This window comes from Thamnophis elegans, chromosome 3, assembly GCF_009769535.1.
Source record: "Thamnophis elegans isolate rThaEle1 chromosome 3, rThaEle1.pri, whole genome shotgun sequence".
NCBI lineage: Eukaryota > Metazoa > Chordata > Lepidosauria > Squamata > Colubridae > Thamnophis > Thamnophis elegans.
The window spans coordinates 64146110-64159932 of NC_045543.1; the positions used below are offsets into that span (position 1 = coordinate 64146110).

The following is a 13823-nucleotide window of genomic DNA, read 5'->3' on the forward strand; positions in this document are numbered from 1 at the left end:
TGAAGAATATTCAAAAATTTAAGCAGAATGCTATATCTTATTGATGTTTTTTTTCTCCTAACAATAGCTTCACTGGGAAAAATACTGTTTCCAAATCCAACTGGAAATGTTTATGATGATCCATAAAATCATATATACAGACTGTATGAAAGACCCTGAACCTGAAGATTGCCTGGGGGATACCAATGTTCAAACAGAGAAACTCTTTAGTATCTGCTTCCAGATTCTGGAAATTCTTCCAGCAAATGTGGCAATTAAAGTAGAAATTAGGAGAGTTGAGGTTAGCCACACCACCATCCAAGATTGGGTAACAGCTCTCAACATTTACAAATACTGTCTGACTGCTTGTTTAAATAGAAGAAAACTTCATATCCTGATGTTTTAACTCCATAAACCTCCCTGATAGCTGGAGAGCTTTTGGAAACAAAGGTTCAATATGGAGGTTAGCTGTGGGAGTGCAACTGTAATATGACCACAGAACTTTAGCAATACTGAATTCAGTAGGAAGCTTTGGTTCATATGGGGCTCCAAAATGTGTAGTAGAGGTCCTATATGTGCTGAGCAGCTCCCTACATAAAAGGATTCTGTTAAAATAGACTAAATTCTTTCCTATAAATTTCTCTTGGCAAAGTAACGATCTATAGAATTCTTGAAATTAACTTAAGAAATTACTATTCTTCATTAGCCATGGTCTTGTCAAATGTCTGTTTTATTTTATAATATTTTTCAACACATAAGGAAGTATTTCAATTTACTTTTAGTTTCTAATAATTTATCTGAAATTCAAAAGACCTAAATGGGAACCAATTTTTACTCTGTGTTGCCATAAATCCACTTATCAAGTTGGATTTACTAATAGGTTTTAGCATTCCTACCAAGTGACTGATGATGCAGTCTTGTTCTCACTTACCTGAGATTAAAGAATAAAACACTGTTAAGATTTTTTTCTGAGTAGACATATTAACAAAATAACAGAGTTGGAAAGGACCTTGGAGGTCTTCTAGTCCAACCCCCTGCTTAGGCAGGAAACCTATTCCAGACAAATGCTGCCCAATCTCTTCTTAAAAACTTCTAGCGTTGGAGCATTTACAACTTCTGGAGGCCAGTTGTTTCACTGATTAACTATTCTAACTGTCAGGAAATTTATCTTTAGTTATAAGTTGTTTCTCTCCTTAAATGAATATTTAAATGAGTGTTTTCAGGGCACTGAATGCAAAATGTGCATTGTATATATGTTTACGAATCTTACTTACTATCCATGCTTTCCTCTCGCTTCTTCAATTCTTTATATTTCAGATTTTTTTCACCTACAAAAAAAAATTAAAATTAAACAATTAGTACTGCAGTTATTTTGTATTGACAGATTAGGGTACAGGTAATCTTGGTTAATGATGGTAAATGGGGCCAGAATTTCCATTACTAAATGATGTGGTCAAAGTATAATGTCACATTACCTTATTCCTTAGCAATGGAAATTCAGACAGTTCCCATTGCCATCATTAACCAAATTCTGCTTGTTGTTAGGCAAGGACCCACCCTGATTTAAACCATTCCCAACTTGGTCCCTCCTAACTGTTTAGCCTCACTTCTTAATTACTTTCAGAAATTGCTTTTTGATTGCTTTTTAGTTACTAGGGATTTTTATAATGATGAGTTAATTTAGAGTACTGGCTGAATCTCCTTCAATCCTTAGCAAAAATAAATAAATAAATACAAATAAAAATATAAATTTAAGAATTAAGAAAAAATATTAATTTGGAATAAAAAGCAAAAGGGTGATTAGAATTTTGGTTTTGGACCGTTATAAATGGATGATAGATGGACTAAGAGGTAAAACGGACTGAAATAAGATTTTAAAATTGATTATAAGAATTCTTTACATGGGAAAATACTCTTCAAGTCTTAAAAAATGATAGGGTGGGACTTTGAAGGTTGGATACTAGAGGGAACCAGAAGGTACTAAAGATTACAGTTAAAGGAAAACAATACATACATTTGAATTACGAATATAGAATGGAGCAAAATAGTTAACAGTGAATGTACTAAAGGATATTGGTGAGCAATAGGCCCAGAATTATAAATAAACTGTGTTTCAAAAATGTTGTGGAATAGGAAAAAAGTTTTACCAGACAAACCTGAGATTGAGTGGCTTTAAAAATTACAGGCTACAAAAATGATAACGTAAAAAAATGCTGTATACAAATGGATATAGGAATAAGGAATAAAGCTGGCTGATGTCATGATAATTAAAGGGGATAAACAAATAACAAATCAAGAAAACAATCTTGATAACTTTCCTATACTGAATTTACAAAAGAGTTCTGTTAAAGTTTTGAAGGTTTTTGTGAGAAGGAAAAGAATGACAAAAAATGAAAATAAATCTAATTCTAGAATAATATTTGAGGTGATAAAGATCCAGACTGTTAAAACTAAAAGGAAGGAATATAAAGTGAGTTAATTTGATCAAAGTTAAGAAAATATTGTTATCTCTGCAAACCCTTAACATACTTTTGTGACCAAGATTGAACAAGGTTTTAAAGATTTGTTTATAGATAAGAGATTAAAGCTAGAGAAAAGAAACCATTTGTTATATTATAATGAAAAGCAAGTTACTAAAATTGTCTATTTTTGTTCCAATGAAGGGAGAAGTAATTTCTTTATACATTTTCTTTTTTGCTACAATATTCTTATTTTTTTTCCTTTCTAGATGTTTTTGTCTTTTTTCTTCTACATTTTTCTTTTTGCACTTTCTTTTTCTTTTAGTTTAATTTGTACTAGTTTTTAAATAGGCTATTCAAATTACTATTAAACAAACAACATTTAATGGCTGCATGCGCAATATGGAGCAGCCTTCCTGTTGATATCAGGTTGACCTCTATATTATTGGCCTTCTAAAAACTGTTAAAAATGGAATCATGTTGAAGGACAAATGGTGAAAGAAATGACGCTGATCTATGATATATGGTTTTAGTATTTTGTATTAAATGCCTTTAGGAAGGCACTTAAGACCCGGCTCTTCCTGCCAACTCTGTGTTACGTTGGTGTGTGGCCACTAATCACTAGCAGTGCTGTAGTATATCTGAATCTATTTCCTCCATTATTTTCAATGTCTGTATTTTCACTGTTTTTAACCATTTATAAGTGGTCTATTCACAGAGTGGGTGACTTTAAAAATTGATCAAATAAATCATTGTATATTTAGGACTCTTTTTTTACCACAGATGCTTTATTACATCATTGAACATTATTGTAAAGCACTAAGAGTCGTGTTGAATGCATTGGGGACAAATTGAAAGATAAATAAGATGCATTTGAATTAAGAGATGATATATCTCTTCCATAATATACTTCTCTGATAACCACACTTTATTTATGATAACTGTAATCTCTGTTGACTTACAAAAATGGCAGATTCAAAAATTTAAAATAAAGCATATAATACAAGTAGATAACAACTTCAAAACTTAAAGAAGAAATGGAATGCATAAGCTAAAAATAAGCATATTAGAACTGACAGTCCTGCCTTTTCTTTTCCCTGCTATATTATATGACATTCCCACTGCTTTCATTTATAAATATGTGCACTGTCCTAAGAGGCCATTTTTAAAAACATCCTGGTAGCTAGGGTCCTATTTCTTGTCAATACTTCCTTTCATGATAGGAAAAAAAAATACCGAATTTAAAATCTAATTTGCTTTTCAGAGGACCATGAACAGATGTAGACTGAGGCTTAAACAAAAAAAAAATACTTGGAAAATATTTTATGAAAAATAGCTTCAGTTATCAAGCTATAAATAGTAAAACAATTTCTTACCATCTACAGTCATCCAAGCAATATAGGAAAACGATGCAAAAAGTGTATGAAAATAAAACAGATAAAAGCAGAATGATGGAATTACTATGGAAAGGCTAAAATCAAATACTAATTATATGATCAAACTTAAGAATCAAGAAAGAAAAAACAATACTAAATCACACTTCTAAGGAGATAGCAGTATGATAACTAGTTCCTTTTAGATATTAAATCAAAGCATACATTTGCATGTACTTATTTTATTTATCTAAGGGCATTTAAATGACTGCCCAACTCAAATAACATGACTCTGGGCAGCATATAAAAAGAAAAGGAAAAAGAAAGGAAAAATAATCAGCTAATAAACATAAAAAAAACCCTGAAAGGTCATTAAATTATGAAAGCTGATTTTACTGTAACTCCTCAAATTGGGAATTCTATTCAACTGACCCGAACGTTTGAGGAAAAAGCCAGATCTCAACTGCTGCCATTGAGAAGGCTTTGGGTTTCATAAAATGGCACCATTTCGGTGAAGCAATCCAGGGTGTACCCTCTGTATAGAATAGAAGCATTATTGGGTGTCACTGGGATTACAACTGCCACAATAATCTGTTCAGATTTGGAAGCACTAAATTGGAAAAGGCAACATTATTAGTTGAAATGCTTCCCCCCCCCCCCCATTGCATGGAACTCAAAGATTTCATAATACATATGCAGAGAATTACCCACATTCACATTCTTCCAAATAGTCTTGCTTACACAAAGCAAATCAGAAGACCACCCATGTATGTTACAAGGATTCATTTATGTTGAAGCTTTTCTGCATGATGGTAGAATTTGAACAACTCCCATTAGGGAGGATTAATTTTTGGCTTATTTTGTCACGCCATCATTTTTTTTTCATTCACAGCGAAACACATTCTTTAAAGTCATTTGAGAAAAGGGATATTTCCAGACAGCTAACAAGCCATTGCACTAACATAGTGCAATGCATTATGAAGCTGTATTAGATTGTAAATATCATTTATAGATGTTTTAGCAGTAAGAAAATAGATAGAAGCGGAAGGAAACTACAGAAAGGTAACAAATGGAAATAATTATCATATACGAGTATGGAATAAAAATATTGTACAGAATCATGTAATTTGCATGTATGAGCACATTCTTGTATCTATTCACAATTCATAGACTCTATCTGAATATAAATAATCAATTAGATTAGATTAAACTATAATAGAACATTTAAATACAGTTTGGAGAGTCAGGTCTCAAAGCCTTTTTTCACCTTGGTGTTCCTCTAAATCCATGTCAAGCTGCCGGATTCCTTCATTGAGATGGTTGCTCTTTTCTTTTATCTCTGTTAGCCTAAAATAATGGGCATGGTGATAACTATAAATATACAGCTTTTTGTAAAAAGTACTGAATAAATAGCTTTCAGACTAACAATCAAACAGCAATGTCTTTTTCTCCTAATATGTTTTAGCTTCTGCATATTCTTGAACCGAGTTTACACAATTTTACCTAAATGAGGTTAATTTTGTAGAGAATGAGGAATTTAAGAATTACTTATGTTAAATAATGGGTCCCCCTGCTGGTTAAAACAATTCATTACAATAATGTTACAAGAGAGTAGTGCTTCTTTACCTCACTTTCTCAAATTAAGTTTGGTTTCAAAAGACAAATGCAGGTAAAACATTAAAGTAACCCATTTAACGTATTTAAATTTAAACACAAAATTGTATTTAAATGTGATCTTGTATTTATTTATACAAGGGAAGGCATTTAAAAACTTTATTTTTTCTTTGAACAATATAAATAACCTTATGTTATTTATATAACATCACAGGACAAATATTTCTTTTAGACTTTCCCCTGCTGCATTACTTATTACTATTGTTTTATTACTATACAGTGGTATTACCTAGTTAAGGCATCAGATACTTTAATTCCAACTCCATTTTCACATATGATTCTTCAGAATATTTCCACAAACAGGTCATAAAAACAGCCCTGCTTCTTTTTACAGTCAATGGGTGCAATACACACGACTGACAAATCTTCCAAAAATATGTGGATGTAAATGAAACTGATTTTATAGCAGACATTGAAAACTAGAGGAACAATATAGAAAAGCACTCACTGCCTTTCCATGCTTGCTATTTCTTGATTGTCTTCCTTCACCTTAGAAAGAGATAACAGTAACATAACATATTCTTAGTGACCCAAATAAATTACTCAGTTATGGAAAGAATGGTAAGAATGCTGGCTTAGCTGTAGAAAAGACTGATATTACTTGTATTGTCTAAAATTTGCTGAATAAAATACTGTCATCTTACCTTTCAGTATCACAAATATGTGTATATTAGAAAAAGTGATATACAAGTAATGTTTCACTTACAACTAAAATACAGCCCAGAATTATAGTTATCAGTTATTGTGGTCGTAAGTCAAGGTATCACGTGACCATGGGTGGAAGTTCAAATGTTGTAACTTTGAAAATAGGTTGTAAGTAGCTCAGGGAGGTCCATCTTAACTTTGACTAGTTGTTAAAATACTGGTTGTAAGTCAATGTATACCGTGTTTTCCCAAAAATAAGACAGGGTCTTATTTTCTTTTGACTCCTGAAATAAGCACTTGTCCTTATTTTCAGGGAGATCTTATTAGGCAGCAACCATGGTCACCTCAGAATAGCACAAATGTCATTCCTGGAGATATCCTATATTCACTTTACATTTTTTTGTCAGCAATATGGCACTGATGGCTTAACTAGTTTTTCACATCTTACTTAAATCAGGTTTTCATAATCTTTTAGTTACACCCTTGATGTTTTTCAGCCATCTAAATATGATACATTTTATTATCTTTCATAAGTATAATCTTTATTGTCATTGTACTTAAATACAATGAAATAGGTTTTAATCTAACTAAAATAGTTCAGTATTTCAGTCTATCAGAAATACTGAAATACTTCCCTTTTCCGCAGGGGAAATAAATTGTATAACATAGACGTATTTATTGCCTTCTCAATTCTTTTTATGACATGTGAATACTAAGTCACAATCAACATGTCTCCTTCCAAACAAGAGTCTCTTACAAAAATATGCTCTCACAGTTAGCTCTGTTGGTCAAGGTCACCAAGCTCCAATTGTTACATTTGCTATCCTAGAGTCATGATGGTGATAGTAAGTGTGGCTTTTCTACATTAACATGACATTTAAGTACTCTAGGCCTTAATTTCTATTTGTTAATTGAGCTTTAGAAATATTATGAAGTATTTTTTCTACCTGTTTTAATAGTCTTTCTCTCTCCTCCTGGGGAGATCCCATGTTCTTGTCCTCTGCAATCATTTGATCTCGATGTTCCTCAAGACCATGAAGCTTTTCATACAGCTGTAAGGCCTCTTGTTTAATTTGAGAGTGGGTAATTTCCTAAAGACAGAATACATGCAAGTGGTATTTTGTATTTATACAACTGAAATAAAAAGTAAAGACAAGGGACAATGAATCGGTTTTGGCTTGCAAGACACATTATTTTATGTCTAACCAGCAACTAGAGAGTAGCATAGGAAGGTTCCTTCTAAAACTGAGCACTCTCCCCTTATGTTATTTATATTATATATGTTCATTGATTCATAGATTATCATTCCTAAATACTTCTAAATGAACAGATAGAACAAAGCCATTCTCTATCGTCACATACAGAGATATACACTGCTAATTAATATCTGTATCCATTTTCTTATTTCACATCTATTTCTGAGCCTTCTTAATCATTCTTGATTTAAGAACATATGTATTATCCAAATTATAATTGCCAATGTGTGATAATTACAAGGTAATAAAAACAGCTGTCAAAATTATTTTCTGGTGAGATTTTAAAACTAAGGAAATTGAAGAAATATCAAAGTTATAACCTTTAGAGTACCACATAGTAACTTTCTACTAGATTATCAAATGGGAAAAGTCATAAAACAGTTGATACATACATATAAAAATTGTGGGAGAAATTAAACTTAGGATAACAAGTATTTAGAAAGTTACACAGAAGCTCTGTTAGTTAGTATAATACTATGGTTTAACATTATAAATTGAATAGTAGGAGCCTACTTAAAAGTTCCCACATTACTTAACTTTTATTTATTGAATAAGACACAACTGCATGGGTTTACAAGTCCCAATGGCTAAATTCACTCATTATGCTATGTAATATATGAATCCAGCTATATGGTTTACTGTAGTATGTTATATGACAGAGGAAGCAAATTGTGATAATTTTCCTTCAAGAAACAATTATCCTTTCCGGTATTTTATGTTAAAATTTACTAAAAGAGTCACTGAGAGTTGAACATAATAATAGAAATAATAATTAAATAATATCTACTTATCCCAGGTTTTTGAGAAGGACTTGATAGATAAATAAAAATGCCAAATCCATTCAAAATACCTTCCTGACTATGTGACAAATCATAATAATACAAGTAGAAGAGAAACAACTGAAGAAAAGCAACAAAATGTAAAGACCTTCAAATAGCAATAGAATGATGGTGGCAAAAGAAAGAAGGAATAGTACCAATAGTAATACATGCTTTGGGTGCAATCCCTAAACATCTGAAGCCCCCATGAACACCAACGGCATTTACAAAATCAAGTTCAGTCAATGGCAAAAGGTAGCTTTACTTGGAACAGCTTACATCTTGGGACAATTCTTTTAACACCATCAAACAACAATATCCATCTTTATTATCCACCTTATCCACAAGCAATCAGGTGTTTAAACTATTTTTCGCTTTATTTATCCACCTATCTAGTCATTCCCTAGGACTAGGGAGGACTAGATAGTGTACTGAAGATAACAAACAGCTAAAATGATACTAGACAGGGATTTTGACTTTATTTTTAATTATATGTAAGATGCTTATTTATGAATCATCACATTTCAACTTATTCTTCCATTATGTAATGAATTTGAGAATAGGAAAATACATACTGCTTCCAGAGCTTGTTCTTTCATATTCACAGCATCCATTTCTTGTTGTAAAGAAGACAATTCCTAGGAGAGGAAGTAAGATTTTCATAATAAAAAACTGTTAAGAGATTTGGTGCTTGAAAGAAACTTTGAAAAACAAGGCTTCATAGGCAGCCCAGCTATGGCCATATTCTATATAAATGTACATTTGTATTCAGGACAGCCAATCTTATATTTGATAAATATGTCACCTTTTTCTTTGAATAATTTAATCACTGGACTAATTCCATCAGCAACATGATCATCATCATTCTTAGGTTAGGATTTGAATTATTTAAGTTTCTGCTAATCTTCGACGGTGACTCCAAATGTAGAGCTCCCATACATAATAATTCCAGGAATAATTGGAATCATTTCCTCTGCATTTGTAGATAATAAACAACTGAAATCAGTTTCCCTTTGAAACAGATGAACTCAAAACCTGAGTGGGACACTCTAATTTACTATGTTCCTGCACAGCTAAAATGAGATTCTTATAGAAACAAATATAAAAACATAAGGAATAACAACTGTAATCCAGTAACTTAAATCAAGCAAAGTTAGATTATAGCTCATGCTTCAAAATGTGACGATTGTAAACATTCTGATGTTAAAGAAATATGTTGTTTCCTTTAAACCTTAGATTCATTTATCTTATTCTGACCATTTTTTTTCTTGAATGGAGTCAATCGAATATTTCACTCCTATATGGAGTTTTTATGTAAAGAAAAGCATCACACTAAACAATCATGCATGCTTAATGTGTACATTAGTCTTGCAGTGGCTAGTTTCTTCAGTGTGAGAGAAGCTACCAAGCCATACATCTATGGTTTCTTTACAATTAAGAAATCATGCAATTGGCAAGAAACTGGAGAACTAAAGATATAAAAAAGAAAAAGAGGTTGGTAGATTCTGTAACATGATTTCTGTGGTAAAGAGTTAATTACACCCGTTCAACCTTTAGAAGATTAAAATCTTAGATTTGGCTGGAAGATATTTCCCTTGACATGTTGACTGAAGCTTCTGGAACTTGTTTTAAATTTCCTTGGTCTGAAACTATTCTGGCACACATCAAACTGTAAATTAGGGAAATATCAAAGACTACCTTCAAGAGCTTTTCATTTGCCATTTTCATGTCTATGTATTTGGTTTGATCTTCTTCCGACATATTTTTAATTATATTTTCGGCCGCTTGTTTCTCCTGCCGGATGTCATCTTCCACAGCTTGAATTAGTTTTTCTTTGCTGCATCACAAAAATAAACACTTTGTAAATCCTATTCACTTTTTTTTGCATTCTAATTATTTTTAAATTTAGAACAGCAGTAAATTTCACACTAAAGAGAGTGAAAGCAAAAAGAAAGCAATAACAACAAAAAGTAAAGTTTTCCTTGACTTCTAATGGCTTTATCGATATATACAGTTTTCTAAAGGACATATAGAAATGCCAATTCAACTTCAGGGATTTTTTGGTTTCAAGCTGTTTTTTTTTTAAGTAAACAATATTATGCCTATTTTTGGCTAATATTTCATATTTTGTCCTTCCTACCACAAAAAATGCCAGGAAATTAAAATTAAACAATGTGTTTGGAGAGTTGTCTTCAGACCCCACCAAAAAGTGGTCACAAAGTCACAATTTGTTTACACTAACTAAAACCTAAAACTGCTGAGGTGGATTGGGAAGAGGACCTAACTACTAGAGAAAGTATGACAGAAACAGCATTTCCTCACGCTGGTCAGACCCTTATTATGAAGCTTAGTTAGTATTTGTTAGCTCTTTTTTCCTGACCTTTGATATAAAATCAAGCACATACCTGCTTCCTTTTAAAAACAAAATTTATAGACAGGTTATGCTGTGTGTCAGGACTGATTTCTTTTTTACTGCTAGTGGCAGTCACCATCCCAAGCACTTTGTATCCAATACAAACGTATTTTATGGCAAATTCTAGATTACTCCGCCCTCACCTTGCAATTTAATGTCATAAAACTGCACAGATCATATTCAAAAGTCTTCTTGATTGGTTGCAAGCCTCTAACTCACAGATGAACACAAATAGTCAATCTTTTGCTAAAGGTGTCCTGGACTTTATTTTAAACTTCCTCCCTGCTAATTGGGTACAAAGGTTGCAGCCAAGTGCAGAAACATTGCAACTTTCCTCTCGTCTTTTTCAATCACAGGAAAATATGCAAGTATGATATTTTTCTTATATATATATATATATATATATATATACACACACACACACACACACACACACACATACATACATACATATATATATATATATGTTTGTGTGTGTGTGCATACTGTCTAGTGTTGATTTTTTATGAAATTCAGAAAAGATACTGAATGATTTATGTTTTGTGAGAAGTCATATTTAATTCTACTGTTACCTTGAAGCTGTATTTTTTTTAAAGCACCTATAACGTAACAAAGATTGCTTTGGCAATAAATAAGAAACTTTGAGAAATAGCATATACTTGATTTTAAAAAAATGGCTGAAGATAAGATTGAGAGACGCTTTCACCATGAAACTTTGCCGCAACCTTGGTTTTGTTTCTCTGGCAACTGCACTATATAAAATAAACATCTTATTAACTGTTTTTTAAATCAATTCTTGAGAGATTTATGCAGTTTTCTTTATAAAGAATGGTCACATAAATTGCATCACGACAATGAGAGATGATTCTCTGCTGAAGTGGAACCATTTTAGAGCTCAGTTGGGAGCAAGAAGCAATGCTCTTAAATTATTGAAGCTGCATTTAGAGAATACTTGTTACTTTTTGTACTTTATAAAAATCTACAACAAAATTAATTAGCAGAAGCAATCCATTTTTATGAAGTGAAGCGCTTGTACTTTTAGGAAGTGGCCTTGGCATGTAACCTTTGAATTCTTTTAAAAAATAATTGCTGTTTGGTTTGCCAGCTAGAGATGCTTTAGAGAGAAAATCATATCTACTTTGAAACATGGAAGGAGCATATTTCACAGGCTTTCTCCTACCTAGTCACATTTTCTGTAAGAAAAAACACTCTGAAATTGGGGAGATGACTTAGAAAGTTCCACATTATTGAAACATAAAGGCCGGGATTCTACCTCCTACATATGCATTCTGTATGGGATAGATTAGTCAAGCACCTTTGCAAAAGTTTTCATGTATCATTATTCCAAACAAAAAGCAGAATTTGGGAATATGGGAGTATGAAAGATTACTGTGTGTATCTCTCTGTGTAGGTATCTGGGTGTGTATGTGTTTTTGCCTACATCATGCACAGTAATCTATCTTTTATAAAGTCAGAATAAAAGTTTTCCTCCATACATAGGTCATCAGACGGTTGAATGGATGATTTAGGAATGAAAACAATATTACTTCAATTTCGATGTTTTAATTCAACTCAATAATTCTATTTATTTATTTTGCTCTGCAATAGACTTTCATACATGTTATGGCCACAAATCATGACCCAAAGAACAAATAATAGCTCCTTAGTTTCCTATGTTAAATCCTCAGTTCTTGTTACTATACTATTTGAATTATATCAAAAATTAACAGATTTTGAACATGAAGCTTGCTTGGCTCCTGATACTGGTTGCAGTTCTCTTTCTTCATCCTGTCAATACTGAATGCACTGATATTTCTCAAAATGTAAGTTATCATTTTTAGCCACTTGTTAAAGAAGCTGTTAGCTCCCAATTTCTAATTAGATGAGAATGAGATTTAGATCCAATGGAGCTTTTTTATGATGCCCTTCAATTTTTTAAAAAAATATGTTTTAGAACATGTATAAACTTGTGATATTTATAAAATATAATGATCACATATTTCTATTAATACTATCAGTCATTCCACTACTCTTCCACATATATATATGCTCAGAGCATGTCACGCATTCCATACCAAAAATAAAGAATGCTTCTTCAGGATGTTAAGGAAGTTAGAGAATATTTATTCTGTAAGAGATTAGAGATTCAATATAGCACTGTACATTTTGTAATATTCATATTCAATTCCTTCAAGTGTCATATTCTGCTGCATATATAGTGTTCATTACAAATCACAATGACATAATAAATAGATCTGAGGCATGATGTATTTATTGCAGAAGATGCTATTGTGTACTACATTTGACCTATGCCAAAGAGCGAAGAAGCATTCCTATAGTTTATGTAATTTGCAATAGTTGCATCATGATGTCTGATGCAAATAATTAACAATTGGCATGTTGGTATGATGCATATGTCAACACGTGGTGTTCTTTGCATCTTTTGGCAGCTCTAGAGATTTTTAGAATGAAACAGCTCCTTATGCCAAAAGATAATTTTCAGTCTAGGTTACATGGAAATGTAACATGCATTATGCTTCCTTTTCCATTACAGAAAGCTTTTTAAAGACTTGGAGTATGGAAATTTTAAAGTATCCAGAATCAACATTCATGATCAATTTCTTTCTCGTATACAGTATACTTGGAATGAAAATATTCCTAACTAGAAGCAGCATATAAATGTCATTGCTCTGATTTGGGTAGTGTTTATTTTGTTGTTCTTTGTTGCTACTTTTCTATCTTATGGAATTTGTTGTCACAAGGTTCTTTATTTAATATCTAAACTATGTGAATTTCTTTTTGAGCTGACAATCACTTTTTAAACAACACATATTATACAGATTCGTAAAAGATTTTTGTAAATAATTTGTTATGATATTTCCATAACTGTTTTTTTCTCTATTTAACAGGTAAACTATCAGGAAGTGGCAAAAAATTATTCTTCCGTTCCTTCTAACCTAAACAAAGACATTTCTGTGTTATATCTTAGTTGTAACAATATTACTTTAGACAAGAATGACACAGTAAGACTTTGCCAGTACAATAATCTCTCAGAACTCTATTTGAACAACAACTCTATTGTTGTTGTTTCTAATTACAGCTTTGAAAAGCTTTCACACTTAAAAATTCTTGATGTCAGTAATAATTATATCAAAACAGTTGAAAAAGCAGCATTTGCTGGTTTGAATGAATTGCAGATTCTGAAT

The 13823-nt window shown here is 31.9% G+C and overlaps 1 protein-coding gene across 1 annotated transcript in view; it reads right to left on the reverse strand.

The window, feature by feature from the left end:
• The window catches only part of IFT74 (intraflagellar transport 74), a 41833-nt gene that overhangs the window by 14973 nt on the left and 13037 nt on the right, over nt 1-13823 (reverse strand). Inside the window, 6 exon segments of the mRNA XM_032214572.1 lie at nt 1254-1307; nt 5079-5158; nt 5934-5974; nt 7078-7221; nt 8780-8842; nt 9903-10041. Coding sequence (XP_032070463.1) covers nt 1254-1307; nt 5079-5158; nt 5934-5974; nt 7078-7221; nt 8780-8842; nt 9903-10041 — 521 coding nt within the window.